At 42.0% G+C, this 18,431-nt stretch overlaps 1 protein-coding gene across 5 annotated transcripts in view; it reads right to left on the bottom strand.

Moving 5' to 3' along the window:
• The window catches only part of PBX1 (PBX homeobox 1), a 415,683-nt gene extending 398,919 nt beyond the window's left edge, over positions 1–16,764 (bottom strand). For 4 of the 5 annotated variants that reach the window (XM_049881107.1, XM_049881109.1, XM_049881106.1 and 1 more), the window contains exons 1-2: positions 16,089–16,764; positions 12,824–12,897 (exon numbers count right to left, since the gene is read on the bottom strand). In XM_049881107.1, the coding sequence (XP_049737064.1) occupies positions 12,824–12,897; positions 16,089–16,279 (265 nt within the window). In that variant the 5' untranslated portion in view covers positions 16,280–16,764. The remainder of the gene's footprint in view (positions 1–12,823; positions 12,898–16,088) is intronic. The other variant, XM_049881105.1, reaches the window with a different exon arrangement.
• Between the last annotated feature and the right edge of the window lie 1,667 nt (positions 16,765–18,431).

The raw sequence follows: 18,431 nt of genomic DNA, 5'->3' as shown, positions 1-18,431 counted from the left end.
GCATTCAACGGAAAGTTTCTGGAGGGTCTACTGGGGAGCCTGGTGGCTGCCCTGTGAGGCTATAACAGACCAATAATAGGAAAGCACAAGAATGCATTTTAGAATTATATTCACACATCAAGAACATCTTTCCTGGTATAACTTCTAAGAAGAAAAATAAAATAATAAGACTAAGGCACGAACAAGATGACAGACAGCTCTTCCTGCCTGGGCTCCAACAGGCTCCGTGGGGGAGGGGGGATAACTACACTTGTATGGGTGGGAGGGGGCAAACTACCAAGATCAAGTCTGCATTTTCCCAGGACTCTTGCAAAAATAAGGCAACTTGCGGCCCCTTTCGATCTACCTTGGACGAACCCGCCGTATAAGAAACTAGGTATGTTTGAAGGCCCCAAACCTTCTCCAAGTGTTAAAGAAATCAGACCAAGCTTAAGGAAGACAAATGTTAGTGCTGTTTAAAGTACATCAAGGTTCTTTGGGTTAAAAATCTCCAGGGGAAGCGACGTGTTCACCATAAGAGCTCGGAGATAGAGAGCACGGGAGGGTTTCTCCATAACTTCGGATTCTATTATTCGATTCATTTCAATACCGTAAAGCAACAACTGGAATATATACCGGATGGAGATTAAACACAGGGGAACTAAGAAAAAAAAAGGAGCTTCAAATTAACATGCGTGCGTGTGAACGAACACACACACACACACACACACACGTGCTCACTCACTGTCTTCTGAATTTCACTTCTGAACGCAAAACCACCACCCCCGATGTCTGCACAGCAATGGCAGTTTACAGCCCCACTGAACAGACCCTGCGCAGGGAACCGCGCCGGGGCCCTGCTTTCTGGGGGTAAAGCGCCCCCAGCCCCCTGCCTCATAGGCTGGATTGCAGATTGCGCAAGCCCATACCGATAGCTTTTTAATAAAGGAATCCTGGCTCTGGAGAGTGTGTTTTTTCCCCGGGGGCAGGAGGGGTCCTCTCTTTACCATCCTTCAGGAGAAAGCACAGGGTCAGCCCTGGCAGGGGAGGTACTGTAGGAATGAGAGCGCCTCGGTCAGGACGCCCAGGCAAGGAAGGAAAAGAGAAGGGAGATGATGAAAAGAACGAAGCCCACTCCGGCTACACTGGGCTCGTCGGTACGTGCGCGGCCTGGACCCGGGATTTGAGGCCGGAGCCCGCGCGGGCCGGGCCACCGCTCCCAGCCGCATCCGCCCAGTACGAGGCACGGGCGCGGGGCGCGGGGCGCGGGGCCCCGGGTCCGGGCTGCGGGTGTTCAAAGGAGTCCCGGGTGTGAAGCTGCGGCCTGGGCGGCGGCCGGGCGCGCGGAGTGTCTTCCACGCCTCGGGAACCAGCCCTGCGACGAAGCCGACAGATGTGCAGGGAGGTTCGCAGCCTCCCCCGCCTCTGAAATGCTGACTGTGCGGGGTCCAGCGGCAGGGCCCAGGCGCCAATCTACCAAGGCCCAGCTCACAGCGCTACTATCCTGTCTAAAAGGGGCCTCTCTTCCTAGCACAAGGCCAAGCGGCTCTCTACCCTGCTCCACTGTTCCTTACCCTTTTTTTTTTTTTTAAGTTCCAAAAGTTTTATTTTGTGATGCACCGTCTTAAGCTCCTTCCAGACGACTCAGATTTCACTTTTCCACCTGATCTGAGCTAACAGGCTCTCTCATCTCTCTCTCTCTTTTTTTTTTCCCTTTCCCCCTTAACTGGCCTCAGGACGAAGCAGCCCTTATTTACTCCTGACACGACGTGCTTCTCCGGCCTTTCTACTCAGCGCTGCAGGCAGCGTCACCACCCACCGCACCCACCCCGGCATTTCTCTACAAGGGGTTAGGCACCCTAGTATGGGAGGCCACACAAAGGAAAGCTGTGCTTGTGTACCCCAAGCTTTGCTTTTTAAATGTTTATTAACGTAAGCAGGGTGCACAGGCCCTACAGCCTTTGCAAGCTAATTCTGTTTTGGAAGGAATTAACGTCTACACCCTCCTATCCACAGCGTGCCTTTCAGAATGAATGGAGGCTGGGCTCATCATTAGGGTCTCTGAGAGGCTCTCTTTGTTAGGGACAAAAGATAAATGCAAAGTTTCAGTGCTATTAACAATGGTAATTATAAGGAAGAGTCTCTTACAGTGACAACACGAGGTCTCAAATCACCTAAAGCCCACAGAAAAACAACGGAGGGCTCTCCCTCTCTGACCCGCACAAGCCATTAGGTAAATTTATTCCTTCCACGTACCGGTAGATTCAACCCTAACTCAAAGCAAGACAAAGAACTTTCCTCTCACACCTACTGGCAGTACTTTCTTAAGGAAACTCAAACTTCTTTCTAAAACATCTTCACTTTTGGTGTCCATAAGACCCACTGACAGGTAGATAGGAAACAGGCATTGTTCAGTATTTCAGCCAAGGCAAACGGTGAACAGGTACTCTCTACAATTCCAAAATGAAATCCAAATTCAAGTTTCCTAACTTCTTCGCCATACCCTATGAACTCAGCAAGGTGTACTGCACTTCCAATCCTGCTACCACAACCTCTGTATTTTCCAAAAGCGATTTCCATTCTAAAGTCTAACAGCCACAAATACTATTTGCATTCAGCTGTGGAGTCAACACCGTGGATTAAACCAGGGCTGAACTCCAACCCTAACTCACTTTCTAATGTGATGCTAAACACTTCGATTAAAAAAAATTTTTTTTTCACTACTTTTTTTCCCCTCCCACTTTGCCTTCTCCAATTCAACTCGACTGATGGAGACAGCTTCAGTACCACCACGACCAGTTTTACACGACCGTCTAGAAGATGTAAGAATTCACAGGATACCTTAGAACTGCTGTAACAATGGCAAAGAATTTTCTTTTATAAATGCTCCACCTGCCTTCCCTCCTAGGAGCCATGCTGTTGGCAGGAATCATCTTGGGATGCATGATCCATGGAATCTGGGGTCAGATGAGTGGCTCTCTGGAGTCACTCATTCCATGGATTTGGAAACCTGAGACCAAAAGGTCAAAATGGTGGTCTCGAAATAACACACTAATATGGAGGAAAACTCAGCCTTGGACCTCAGGACTCTTGCCTCCAGGTCCAGCAAACTGTTATTATACCTGTACTTGCTCTATTTATTGTATTCTTACCAGTAGAAAACAAGGTAGCTGCTTCCACTCACTCATTCTATTCTAGGCAACATTACAGATTCTGTTAAGGATAAAGAAACAAAGCACAAAATGAAGACTTAGGAAAAGAAAGAAATAAAACAAGACAGGGAAGGAGGTGGCAGGGAACTGTCTATCCCAGCTCCCAGCAGTGTGACCTCAGAAGGGTGCAGTGGGACGTTCCTGCCAGAAGGGGATGCCTCGTGTATGCTGCTGAGTCAATTCCAACTCATAGGGACCCTGTAAGGACAGAATAAAACTGCCCCAAAGGGTATCCTATGCTGAAATCTTCAAGGGAGCATATCACCAGGTCTTTTCTCCCATGTGGCAGCCAATGGATTTGAACTCCAAACCTTTCACTAAGCACCCAAGTGCTTAACCATTGCACCACAAGGGCTCCTTAAGAAGTGCCTTAAACCCAAACCCACTGCCATCGAGTCGATTCCGACTCATAGCAACCCTATAGGACAGGGCAGAACTGCCCCACAGAGTTTCCAAGGAGCACCTGGTGGATTCGAACTGCCAGCCCTTTGGTTAGCAGCTGTAGCACTTAACCACTATGCCACCAGGGTTTCCAAGAAGTGCCTTACCTACTGCTGTTGAGTTGATTCCAACCCAGAGCGACCCTATAGAACAGAGTAGAACCGCCCCATAGAGTTTCCAAGGAGCACCTGGCGGATTCAAACTGCTGACCTCTTGGTTAGCAGCCATAGCACTTAACCACTACGCCACCAGGGTTTTCAAGAAGTGCCTTAGAGATGCTTTATTTGGAATATGCCTATCCATCAGGAACCAATTCCAACTGCTACAGAACTACCAGATCAAGTTTAAGCACGGAAACTAAAAACTATGCCAAAAAGGGGGACAAAGATTTATGCCTGAATAGCCATTCTATGGCTGTGCTGTCCAATATGGTAGGCACTAGCCACGTTAGCCACATGTGGTAAGAGCACTTGAAGTGTGGCTAGTCCAAACTGAGATGTACTTAAGTGTAATAAAACACACAATGGATTTCAAAAACTTGGTACAAAAACAGGAGTGCAAAATATCTCAATAAAGTTTTATGCTGATGACATGAGGAAATGATATTTCAGATGTATTGGGTTAAATAAAATATACTCTTAAAATTAATTTCACCTGTTTCTTTTTACTCTTCTTAAGTGTGGCTACTAGAAAATTGTAAACTTTACATTTAAAATTACATATGTGTTCCCTGAATAGAACTGTTCTATTTTATAGGATTCTCTCCTAGTTCTAGGGGGATGCAGGAGGGTTGGGGATGCCTGTAGCTAGGCTTTGCCCAAGACATTTTCTTTGTTTCACACAGAAAACCACTTAGCATAAAAGTAGCGTCAGGCAGCACTTAGATGAGCCGCTAAAATTCCTGGGTAGAGCTAGTAGAAAACCCAACCTGAACAGAGCCGAATTGTTAAGAGGGGTGGACGACACTCTGTCTGCCATGTGGTCTCAGAAAAATAATAGTGGATGTCATTTATTGAGCATACTTAACTGAACTATGTGCCTTGAATTACTGTCTTTTAATCCTTCAAGCAGCCCTACATAAAAAACCAAAACCAAACCCATTGCCATAGAGCCAATTTTGACTCATAGATGAATCCTACATAGTAGGTATTATTACAATGGCCTAAGATGAGGGAACTGAAGCTCTATTCAATTAAATAACTTATTTAGGTCACATGACCAGCTAGAATTTGAACCCACGTTGGCTTGACTCAAAGTCCATGCTTTCTCTATCAAATTCGATTGCTGTTCTGAAAAATTTCTACTCTTTTTCCCAAATTTCTTCCTGTCCAGGAAACGGACACCTGAAATTCCAACATTAAAGATTCATTCCTTTGACTTAATTTTTTCTCTCTAATATGAAAATAGCTCTAAGAGAAATTACACACAAATCCTGAGCATGCATACTTCTTAAAATAAGTATTGATCAAATAAAGCAAAAATACACAGCAGAACCCTAAACATGGAGACCGGAGGTCACTGATTAGAGAAAGAGGTTGAAAAAATGGGACGCTGGGAGTGTCGAAGACAAAACTTAGTGTCAATATGGCTTAAGAATACACCTACCGTAGCCACTGTGAAAACAGTTTGGCAGTTTCTCAAATGTGAAATATAGAGTTGTATTACCCAGAAATTCCATTCCTAGGTACGTTAAAAAAAAAAAAAAAAAAAAATTTTTTTTTTTTTTTTTTTTTACCCAAGAGAAATGAAAACATGTTCACACAAAACTGGTATGGGAATGTTCATAGCAGTGTTATTCATAATAACCATAAAGTGGAAACAACCTAAATGTCCATCAACTATGAATGGATAAACAAAATATGGTATATCCATACAATGGAACATTACTCAGCCATAAACAGGAATGAAGTTCTGACACATGCTACAGCATGAATGAACCTTGAACACATCATGCTAAACTAAAGAAGCCAAACACAAAACACCACATATTGTATGATTCCCTTATGTGAAATGTCCAGAATAGGCAAATCCATAGAAACAGGAAGTAGATTAGTGGTTACCAGGGTGAGGGTGAAGGCAGAAAAGGGGATTAAGCAGCAATGGATATTGGGTTTCTTTTTGGGATAATGAAAATGTTCTAAAATTGGGGTGATAGTTGTACAACTTTGTGAATATAGTAAAACCCACTAAACTGTATAATACTTCAAACACATGAGCTTTACAGTATATGAAATATATCTCCATAAAGCTGAAAAAGAAAGAATAAACCTACTATGGATGCTGTCCTTATGACAAAGATATTATTTCTCCTAAATAAGGAACACATTAGGAAGATGGGAAGAGGTCAGGTTGCCCTAAACTCACTCGATGTTATTCCTCCTGCTTTGAGAAGTTGCAGGTTGAAAGGATGGGTCTATGTGTTTTCAGAGAGAACATATTTTTAACCAGGATTACATAAATGTCTCCAGTTCTCCAGCGGCTGATGCTAAGCAAACGCCATTACTATTATACACACTTGTAGCTTTTCAAGTTGGTGTTGTCCGGTTTGTGGATAATTACAAAGCTGTGTCTCTGCTCTTACCATTCTTTTTTGCCTTCTTCCAACCTAGCTCCAGCCTTCTGGCCAGGACACAGCTGATTCTCATGTTAAGAGCATGGCAAGAGAAACAAAAGAAAGCAAACCTTACATTCAGCAATTTTTGTCTCTTTTCGGCACAGAATCACAGAATTTTGGAATCGGCTCTGTCTTTAGGGACCATCTGGTGCACGCCTCTCTTTTTCATATAAAAATAAATAAATAAATAAAAAACAGGGCCAGAAATAATAAAAGCTAACAGTATTGTCTGTTTACTCTACGCCAGGCACTGTCGTTTACATGCATTACCTCATTTAATCCTTATAGCAACCCTCTCAGATAGTTATCATTTATTAGCTCCATTACATTGATGAGGAAAATGAGGCACAGAGAGGTTTAGTAACTCAAACAAGGTCACACAACTGAACAAGCAGCAGATCTGGGATACAAACCCACGTGGCCTGGCTTCAGGGACCATGTCCTTAATCACTACTATCATAAAAAAAATCATAGTTGCTCCTAAAATTAAGTAATTTGCCTGTGGTCTTATTTCTACTTAGTGGTAGGTCCAGGACTAGCACAGGGTTTGAGATGCCCTTCCCAGTAGCCACTCAACAGCAAAGTTTCAGTGGAAGATGTGGTAGTAACAATAACCTGCACCATAAAGGATGCATTTTTCCACCCATTGCAATCTTGATTTCCACTCATAATTGAGAGATTGAAAGAGAGCTGTCAGAGGTAGGACCTTCCGGCAAGTCACTACTGACCTTATTCTGCCATAATAGAAGATAGGTTTTATAATCTTATGACAGTCTCTACCTACACTTTTTTTTTTTTTTTTCTGGAAATCGCTCTACCAAGCACTGAGAGGTGACATCTCTGAGATGCAGATGGAGCAAAGATGTAACCAGAACATTCTCCTCATGTGAGAAAACTGACTACCCTGGGACTTAATTGTTACTGTTAGTTGCCATCTGGAAGCCCTGGTGGTGTAGCGGTTAAGTATGATGGCTGCTAACCAGAAGGTTGGCAGTTCGAATCCACCAGGCATTCCCTGGCAACTCTATGGGGCAGTTCTACTCTGCCCTGTAGGGTAGCTACGAGTCAGAATTGACTTGGCGGCAGCAAGGTTTTGGTTAGTTGACATCTAGTGGATCCCAGCTCATAGTGACCCCATATGGTGTTGCCACTTAACTATAAACCAGTGGAAATATGCTTCTCTGGCCTGAAAGAGTTAACACAATGACAACCTGTGAAATGGAAAAGAATACGAATCCTAAGATAATGGATTATAGAAAATAAAGCACCTTTGATTTATCTAGCACAGACACAAAACACCATATACCGTATGGTTCCCTCAAAGGAAGCTCAAAGCACTTTGCAAACAACACATTAAACCTCCACTTCATTTTATTTACCAGCTTCTGCATTCCTTAAACCTCACCACACCACCTCAGTGAGGGGTAGGGGTGGAGCCATAATTACTATATTCCTCTAACCTAGAATGAAATGGCAACTCAATTGGCCAAGGTGTTTCTCAGGGTCATAGGAAACAGAATTAAGAGAGGCCCTGGAAGCAGGGTCTAGGCCACTGTCTCTATCATGCGGATACTTTCGGGTGAAAAAATTTTTTTAAAGGAAAAGCAACAAAAGCACATTTAGATTCACTTTACCAAGTTCAAAACAGAAAAGTGTCCCTCTAAAGAGGTTTGAAACCAAAACTAAGGACACGCTTTCCCAAAGGCTTGCATGTAAACTATGTCTCAAGAGAAGCCAGGGTTATGCTTTGAATTAAAACTAAAAATGCTTTCAAATATGAAAATGTTCAATATCAAGGTTTTGATTTGCTTGCTGGGGATACCTTCGTAATTTTGCTAATACCAACAAAAAGTGGATGGATGTCAGCAGAGAGCACGTGGCAGGCCTGGGCATCAGCAGCAAATTGAACACACAGCAGGCACTGCCCCCTCTCAGGCCCGAGTGCAGCCAGTGCCCAACTTGGAACCCACACTCACGCTCTCAGCCCCAAGGCCCCACAGTTCCTGACTGCGAGCTTCTCTCTGCATCTTTCCTTTCACAAATCTTTTCCCTGTTTCCTCAGTTTCACCCAAATCTCTCTCCTTTCCAATCCTCACAGACACGACTCCCCCACCCTACCCCCTCGTTACTAGGACAAACTGTAGCAAATTTCCAGAAATCAAGTTCTGGTAGCTGTGTCTCAAACCGCTCTTTGCACCCCCCTTCCCACATCTCAAATGGCAGAATTTTTCTAAAACCACCTCTAAAAACGGAATACACAAAAGGGAGAGTGTATCACTCACAGAGTCATACTATTGCAAATCTATAGTGGATGTCCAGATTACAATAAATAACACACAGCTAATCACATTACTGCTGCCTTCACACACACTGTGGTGCCTGAAGTGCTCAGGTAAAACACTGGCTTGTAACTTCCCTTCATCTGACCTCTCTTTTCTCTCTCTCACTAGCCAGCCCCTTCCACCAAAGTAAAATAAAATAAGACCAAAGACTTGAATTCTCTCATCAGCAAAAAAAAGTTTTTGCATGTGCCTGCTATAAGTGAGCTTCTGTGAAAAGGCACTCCTGCCACTTCAGCCCTAAAAGGAGTCTGATCAGAGCGACTCCACATTGTCTAGGGTAATTTCACTCCCGTTTTGTGCTCCAGGCCCAATACCCTCCGAATTAGTTCTCTGCAATACACAGACCTCCTTCCACAGCGCCCTCCCACCACCTGCATACACACACACACACTCACACAAATTACTCTCTAAAGCTTTAAAGGGGGAAGAGACGAGTAGAAGCCCCATAATATAATTGCTATATTAGAAAGAAGTGGCAGGCAAGAATAATAAGTGAGGGTGTCAAAAGTGAAATACAGTAGTAGACTAAAAAAAAAAAACTACGGTTCTGAGAAGGGGGTGTTAATTGAACACAGAGAGAAAAGGAAAGAGAACAAAAAAAGGGTGTTAAGGAAGCAAAAATAATTTTTTAACCTCCTCCAATGATTTGATTTAACTTCAGTGCAGATAATGCACTGAGGAAAACTGGCTGAAAAGTGCCATATACAGCTATTAGGTTCTAAAATTAAAAGCTATTCACAATTACAGCTATTCATTGCTATCTATAAATATTCTCCTTAGTAAATGGCGCCTAAGTTTTTTCTGTATTTTCCTAATTTTTAAATCTGCATGATTTTGACACAGAAGTAAAAAAAATTTTTTTAAACATATTCAAGGTGTTTTTAAGAAATGCAATTATGTTTGACTTTTTTCCTCCTATTATTCCATCCCACCAACCCCATATACACATATAAAACGCAGCCTATTGCTAATATGTCAGCAGACAAGGAATGTTTCTTAAAAAACAAAGGAAAATGTGATAGTAAATGATCTAAAACCCTATATTCAGTCTCTATGTTCCCAAAATGAGCAAGCTGATAAAAGCCACATCTGAAATACACATTTCTGTAGGTTTTGACAGGGTTTTTCTTGCTGCTGTTTGAGATTTGCCGCTTGAGTATTTTTCTGGCATCCTTTTTTTTTTTAAACATGTATTTAAAAAGCAAGAAGGTATCAGAATAAAAACTACCCACATCCTGAAGCAAGAAAGACACTTGGGTTCTTTTTTTTTTTTTTTTTTTTCATATCCCCACAGTAATTTCTGTCTTAAATACCCATCAATCAACTGTAATTTAGATGGTGCGCCTACTTTGTGTGTTCTGCGCGCATATGTTTCTTTAAAGGTCCAAAAGGTTGGTAAAACAATATTAGCTGGTGTTCTCCCTGCTTCTAAATCTTCCAACAAAAATCTTTAACCAAAAAGAAAAGAAAAAGAACAAAACAGCAAAAGCAGCACAGGAATGCAATTATCACGTTCCTCTCGGGGTGCTCCTTCCTTATCATGACCTAGGTGAGCAAAAGTGTGAGCTTTGGGTTAGAAAACAAACAAGAAACCAAGGCCGCCTTAAATCAAGCAACCTCGACAGTGTTTGAGATAGCTCAGCAACACTGCTCAGATGAGGGCTTGAAAGTACCAACAGGAAAAGTTCCAAAACAATGAAGGAATCTAGGTGAACTGATCATTCAAGCAATCTTTTCTCTAGCTCTGTATTTAAAAAAAAAAAAAAAAGCTCCAGCAACTTTTACAGACACTGTGTTTCTTCACACAACAACTGCTGGCAGATATGCTGGCAAGGCAGAATGAGGGTTCCCCAGATCCTGAGTAACAAAGTAATCACGCTTTAGAATCAAAGGGTTCTTTTCCACACACCACAGTTGACTGCGCCTTTAACCCAGAGCTCTCAACATTCCATGAGAGGTTTCTTCCTTCCCCTCAATCCCTCCAACACACAAGCTGAAGAATAAGAGAGAGCTAGGCTTCTTTTTTTTTCCCAACTTTCACCCAGGAGTGCCCTCAATCCAAAACAGTGTGTGTGTATGTGTGTGTATTTTCCCCTGAACACAGGAGCAATGATTCTTACCATTTTCAATTTACATTATTTGACACTTTTTGAAAAACATATTATTCTAGAGACAGCACACAATACCTTAATTTAGATTTAAAAAAAAAAAAGCAAAAACAGACTCTTCCAAACATGAACTGTTGTGACAGAAATTTAAAAAATAAAATACATAGCCCAACCCTAAAATGCACCTTTTGCATGTTAGTCTGACCAAGTACTACCACTTCCTATCACTATGCTTCAGCCAATATGAATACAGAGCAAACTCTTAACCCACACCTGAACCGGATCTCCATTCACACCGATGCACTTTGATCTACTACCACAGTAGGTTTTAATTAGCAGCCTGGAATTAAACACCTTAGCCACAATGTACATTTAAGTGGCCCGACAGGCTTCCTTTCAATAAAAATTTGATAAAGCGTCTTCAAAAATAGACTCTCTTTAGCCAGGGTGATCATATATGCCTTCATATTTTGATTCTACAGTTTATGAATCAGGGTCAGCAAAAGCTGACACTCGCTCGGAAACAAATTTCAAGAAATATTCAAAGCAAATAAACATCAGAGATCCAAAAAGAAAAAGAGGAGGAGGAAAAAAGAAGACAAGAGGAAAAAAAATATTTACATACTTCGGTCTCCTGCTCTGGGCTATTTGGAAGAAAAAAAAAAACTAAGAAGTGTGACAAACTGAAAAAGCTCTTTTGATATTTGTATACACGATCCATAAATCTCTTAAAAGGTGCCTCCTTGCTCAAATAATGCAATTAAGAGCTCTGAAATAAGGTTAGGCTTTGGCAATGCAACCTGGAGGTCTCAGAGGTCCGCACATCACTGCTCAGGTGCTTTGTCTCAGAGATTTAGGCACAACACAAACAACATTCCACAAAAAGAGCCACTTACTAATTTTACCTGCATTTGGAGACCTAAGTAATTACATATTCAATCAACGGTCACATCTTGAAACTATTTATTTTTTAAAGGAGACCCACAGCCAGCTCTCAAAAAAGAAAGCCACCCTGTATGCCCTCTCCTCCCCCCCCCCTTTTTTATGTGTAACTATCAATGTATATCAACCGGGCATGCAATCATATTTATTGTCACTTTCATTCATGTCATGCCCTTGCTTATATGGTTTAGATATGAATTATTGACTGTTACACTCCTTGTTGTAAAAAATAAATAAATAAATGGGATGGCAGGTACTTCGCGTGGCTCTGAAGCGAGCGAGTCAGAGCACAGCAGAAGCTCCTGCTTTATATAACCACCTCTTGTCCCTCATCTTTAGGCCCGGGTTTCAGATCGCCTTCTCCACTCTTTCTTCTTACACGGGAGAGATTTATCCAGTTTGGAAAATTAAGGATGAAAATAAACCAACATGAGGATATTGCTAAACGTCCTTCCCAGAGCATCTGTTGTTTAAGAACACCTCTGATTGATGACTGCTATTTTTTAATTGTTGCTTTAAAATTTAAATGCCCTCCTGGGATGTGTTATAAGTGTGTTAGTCCACAATATGAGGTCTAGAACACAGAAAAACAACCGAATGAGTGATCTCGTGGCATTATACACTGAGAAATCCAACCATTCTGCCTGCTATAAAATCACAGGGCACTCAAGTACCGATACCCTAACGCTGTAGAGCACTTTCCACAAAGGTAGTTGACAACACTCTCTGCTTTAGAACCTCAAGTTGGCTGCTTTGTGCAATTACCGGAAAAAAAAATGAAAGGAAACTTCGAACAGTTTGGCCTCCCCATGCCCAACTCCAAAAAATATACCGTTTTAAACATGGGGCATAATATATTCCTTCAGGATATGACTTTTACTTTCACATTTTTCCCCAAAGGCACACCATTTTATAAACGTCCCTTCAGAACTCATATTTTAGTCCCAATTTCAAGCAGGCCAGCAATAGTTAAGGAAAATAAACCAGTAATGCTTGATAACTGTCAAAGACTCGTGGTGCTTTCTTTTAAAGGAAGCAGCACCAGGCATCCTACTGGAATGTATGGCCAATCTTCAGAGTACCTTTATTCTGAAATTTTAATATTTAAACAATGAGTTAGCAGTTGCTGGTGAAGTGATCCAATCGGCCAAAGGAAATGCTTAAATGTTGGAATCTCATTCCTACCTGTTTTTTCTTTGATTTCACACAACACATTAAACAAGGCAGGCTTCATTCTGTGGCAGTTTAAAGCATGTTTTCTGCAAGAAAGAAACAACATGATAGCTGAGGTGGGCTTTCAAGATCAAGCTGCTGATAATGCACAGGGAAAGAAAAATTTGAACATTTAGCCAAAATTATATCTCAAGCATAACTCTGTGGCATGCTTCAATTGTTTTTACGACTTAATATACAGAGTCCCGCCATAGAAAAATAATGTTAATTAGCAGGGAGAGAATAGGGATTTAACTACAGAACAGAACTAACTTAAAGTATGCTCATTTAGGCTGAGGGTTTTTTTTTTTTTAAGTAGTTTAATCAAAGTGGAATTCATAAACCAATAATCCTATCCAGGGCAATGAATACGGCAAAGCCAAGTGCATCGGTTTAACAGTTTTGTATAATCTATGCAAACCACCACAGCCTAGGAGCTGTCTGCCTCTTGGTCTGTGTGTGTGTGTTTTCAAATTTAATTCATCCATGTGTTCGAATTCATTCCACAGAGGCCCCTGTATTCTCATAAACACAAGATGCTTGAAAGGTCTTCTGCATAGAACTGTCAATTTATAAAATTTTCAGTCCCCAAGTTAAAGAGTATGGAAATGCATTGCCAGGGGGCAAACATACCCATATGGGGAATAAATTCATTTCTCTATGTTCACATTCTGCCTCTTGTGCACACACCGCTTATTTGCAGGTGTTGAAATTCAATTATTTACAATTAGAAACTTGCACTCATTGGGGAAAAAATAAATACAATTCTGCCTTTTAGATTAGTGATTTACCTGGTTCTTGTGTGTGGGTTTGCATTCAGAATGCATTTGAGGAACAAAACAATACCTTTGCCTTTATTTTACTACACAGAATCATTTCGCAGAAGAAGATCGTTTTGGAAACAAAATACTGATGATATCAGCCATTAGTTAAGGCAATTCTATTCACTAAAATTAATGTGCGGGGATAAATAGAAAACCCTGGCATTTTAAACACAAGCAATTCTTTTTTAATTCCTTTGAAAGTTAAAAAATAGACACCTATGCTCATGAAGAACAGAAACCAGAAGCAGGCAAAGGAGTAACAAGCTCAAAATTCAAGACACTGTAGAAATGAACATATACATTGTATCTAAAATATTAATGGTTTCCTTAGTAAATTCAGAAGATGTGACTGGGAAAAGTAGAAAAGGACACAGTATTGGCTAAGTAGTTACATCATTGTTTAAGCCAAAAGAAAGCTGGGTGGTCATTTGGTCAGTTCTCAATGTGGGGCGACAGAAAGAGGGGAAAAGACTTCTTGAATGTACTAAGGACCTCTTTTTGGATCTTCAAAAATAGTTTTTATTAACTGTATTCTTATACACAGTCCCAAGTGCAAACAAAAATTTCCGTATGGCTTTATAGAAATATTACATTTCCACAGCACACAAACAGGGTTAGAGAGGAAAAAGGGAAAATTTTCTCATTCCAAAATTGTGTTCCATCTCTTTCAGCACCGAGGCCATGAAAAGGGGGAATCCACCAAGCCAGAGTTGGCCTCGATTTCACAAAAAGGAGTGGGACTAAACATCAGAAAAGTGGTGGCTATCCATTCCCCCTGGCCCTTTGCCACTCCACAAACTTATTATTAAACCAGTTTACTGGTGTGTCTGAGTGTATTTTTCTAGAACAATGTAATGGAGAAATCTGTTCCAATTCAAAAGAGAATTGGCAGTGGGAAATCTTCTACTTAGCATACCTATTAGCTTTTCCTCAAACAATAAAAATCAAAAAGAACACCTATTACATTTTGAAAACTTTTCCCCATTTTTTAAAAAATTTAGAACAGGTCAAATCTTTGAACATTTCCAAGTTTTCAAGTACCCGTAAACCTCAGTACTTTTGAGTTTACATGTTGCATGTGCTTGCCGCTAAAATAAGACTAATTCATAGCATCCAGGCTTTTAGCTGCTCCTTCTCATTTTCTCAATTCAAATTCCTCTTTCCCTTAGACACAAATACATATAATGATATCTTCTCCACATAAATAAGTCATTTGAGGTATAGGAATTGTGTATATACGTTTGAAAGATTTAAAAGGAACATTTCTGAGATTTAACAAAGCAGATAATTATGGAGACATATATGATCATTAGATTTTTAAAATTCTTTCTTTCCAGACCAGCCTTCAGCAGGCTGTTATTAGGTTGCTATTTAGCCTCTGTGTTATTTTCAAAGGGAATTTACTGTAAAGTCCTAGAATAGAGAACTGCAGATCAGGCGGTTAGATTAAGTTGAGAAGCTACACAGCTTCTTTATTATCCTTCTTTAATGAAGGTCTTCAGGGCCTATAGCACTGAAATACATAAAATTCACACATGCTTTCATTTCTATGTAGTTGCCGTCTAAGTGGTCCTGAAGGAAGCATGGGGTAAGGAGCATGCTTGATTTTTGTCCCCCACCCCTTTTTAAAGGACCATACCTAAACTGTCTGTCACCGAAGGTTAGTAAACCAACTCAAATTAAGAGATAATAAAGTTTAACTAAACATCCGAGTCTTCTGAAACTAACAAATATGTCGAAAAGCAAAATTATCTTTTCTTTCTTTCTTTCTAAGTGAATGCAAAATACCCTCTGGATAGCTGACAACTACTGACAAAGAAATGTCCTGTTGTGTTGTGTTTTGCTTTCGAGGGGGGAGACAGAAGGGAAAAAGAATAAAAATTAATTTTGGAGTGATAAGTCAAGAAAGAAAACCAAAAGTCGCTGAATTAAGGCAGGGAGTCAACTAAATCTGCAAATAAAGTGTTCTTGGGACATTTTATTGTGTAAGGGGACTGAGTCCCTCAGCAAGAACGCACGGAACGCGGTTCAAAACTTGACAATTCTGCTCTCTCTGATACTTTTTTAAGGCAGTAAAAAAAGTGCCGAGGGCCGCTTTCGGATCAGCTGGCAACATTTTCGTCGTTGCTGAGTGTTAGTGTGGATATATATGAGTATGTCTATATTCACTCTCTCTCACACTCACACACACGAGATATATATACGTGCACAGCCACATCACGGCATGGGCGATTACACTTTCGATAACAACGCTCCTTTAAATTTTACTCCTCCGCCATGTAGTTGCTCGCCAAAATGGGAAAACAAATAACATTTTAAAAGAAAGCGCTGTGGTGACTCGGTTCCCATTGTTTCCCCCTGCGAGACGGAGAAAAACAAACCCCAAGAAAGGAAAAGAAAAGCCTCCATCTCACCTGGCCTGCGCCTCATCCAAACTCTGGTCTGTGATGGTCATAATTTGCTGTAAAATGTCTCCAATGTCCTGCTTCCTCCCGCCCTCCCCCTCGGTCCCTCCGGCCCCATCCTGCAAGTGCTGGGACAGGCCGGGGTGTCCGGCCATCCCGACCCCAGCATGGGAATGCATCAGCCTGGGCTGCTCGTCCATCTCCAAAGGCAACGGCAGCCCCCGGCTCTTCCTCTTCTGCTCCTCGGCTCGGCTCCTGGGAAGCACCAAGGCTTTTTATCCTTCAAGCTGTCTTCAAATCCTTTTCAGGATAAACAGGGAAGGGGGAAAAAAGAAGACCAAAAGAAAAGAAAAAAAAAATCCCTTTGCCTCTTTAGAGGATGGTGGGAGGATGGGGAGTGGGGAGGGGGAGGGGGGCGTGAAGGGGTTGCGGGGTGAGGGTGGGGATAAGGGCTGGTGGGGAAGGGTGTTGACTCCAAAAAGCAAGAAAAATAAACCACCTTCCCACTTGGCGAAAAGAAATCAGAGCTGGCTTTTGGTTTTTCAGTCCGGTCTCCTTTGCAAGGCAGAAATGGGCTCCCGTCGCTTAAATCTGTGGCTTAATCCTTTTGCAAATATGCATTGATCGGGAGAAAGGAGAGCAAGGCAGGGGGATTGCAATGCAAACTTTCCCCCCCGCCCCCCGCTGCCCCCCACCCCCACTCCGGGCCAGAGTGATCTCAAAGGGGGTGGGCTGTTGCCAAAGCCAGATCTCCCCCAGCCGCGGCGGCAGGCAAAGCACAGGCTCTCTTCTCCTCCGTGTCTCTGCAAACTCCAGCAGTCCCGTCAGCCTCCTGCTTTTGTTTAGCTCAGGCTCAGGACTCCAGAAACATATACAGAAAAACCACAGCCTGAGAGGAGGAGGAGGAGGAGGAGGAGGAGGAGGACGAGAAGGAGGAGAAGGGAGGGGGCAGAGAAAAGGGGGAGGGGGCGGGGAAGCCAGGGGGCGGGGGAGAGAAGGAGGGAGGAGGGCGCCCGGGGCCCCGCCCCCTGCTCTGATTGGTCATCAGAGAAAAGACGGGCCCCTCCTCCCCCTACTTTCCTCGCCGCACCTCCTCTCCAGCCTCCTTCAGCTCCTCCTCGCCCGGCGCCCTGTCAATCAGAGTTCAGAGGTGGGCCGGGAAGGAGGCTGAGCTAATACCAAGTCTCCAGTCCTTAAAGGTGCCATGGTGCCATCGTTCCAGCTCCATTTGTCAGTTCCCACTCTTCTCTCCTGCCTCTCTCCGTTTCTGTCCTTGAGGAGAACGTGCCTCCGCTTAAGTGCAGATGTATAAATAACATGAACACGGAAGAACACAGTCCGATCAGGGGTTGTCCGCGTTTTTCTTTGGCTGTAACATGGCCATTTAAAACTCGAGTCTTTCAAATTCTTAGAACTCAGGGAAATTGTTGAAAGCAAAAGTTTGTCAGCACGAAGTAGTTATGAAAACGAATGGAACTGATAATATAATTAATAGTGATTTCTAACGAACAGCAGATATAATAGATTAAAAAACAACTGTCGCAGTGAAGTTAAAAGGAATACTGAACTGTGACATTTTCGTTGCATGAAAACTAATTATGGACTATGGAACTAAATAATGCTGAAGAAAAGGAGATTAAGAAATAAGTTCAGAAATGAAACTAATTCAACATTTCTCTCCCGCCTGGGGGAAATTAGTTATTTGGCTTAAATACTTCATAAGGAAATGCATTATCACAGTCTGGTTTTAGTTTTTAATATAGTTTAATAAGCATTATTAACTGAGAGAAGAAGGGAACTGACATTTATTGAATGCCTACTATGCACCGAGTAATTTACATGCATTATCTTATTTAATCCCCAACACATTTTTTCTGTGACTTATGGCTTAGTATTTCCATTCTACATAGAGGAAACCCAGAAAGGTCGAATAAAATAACTTGTCCAAGTTTCTAGAGTTACTGAATTCGTGGTTCTCTCCAAAAGCATGGTGTTTCCACTATCAAACCTGCCTCGGTCTAATGGAAGTGTGAATAGTGTAAATATTAGTTCTATGTATTGCCCCTCTTGTTGGAGAAGAGACGTAAGATGCTTCCAAAACTGAAAAACCAAGCCAGTTGCTATAGATTCCGACTCCTGGCGACCCCTTGTGCTGCGGGTTAGAACTGCACTGGCCGCTGAAGCGCATTTTCGTGCGTTTGAACCACCTGCCTCTCTGTTAGTAGAGGAGTGCTTAACCGCCTCCGCCTTCCAAGAACTCGGAGGATACTTATTTAAACAGGATGACTCAAACTAAAAATGGGTGGGAAAGAATAAAGAATAAAATGGAATCAGGAAAACAGGTAATAAACT

The sequence above is a fragment of the Elephas maximus genome, chromosome 3 (genome assembly GCF_024166365.1).
Source record: "Elephas maximus indicus isolate mEleMax1 chromosome 3, mEleMax1 primary haplotype, whole genome shotgun sequence".
NCBI classification, from domain to species: domain Eukaryota; kingdom Metazoa; phylum Chordata; class Mammalia; order Proboscidea; family Elephantidae; genus Elephas; species Elephas maximus.
The sequence above is the reverse complement of the archived record's forward strand: the minus strand, read 5'-3'. Positions and strand labels throughout refer to the sequence as shown.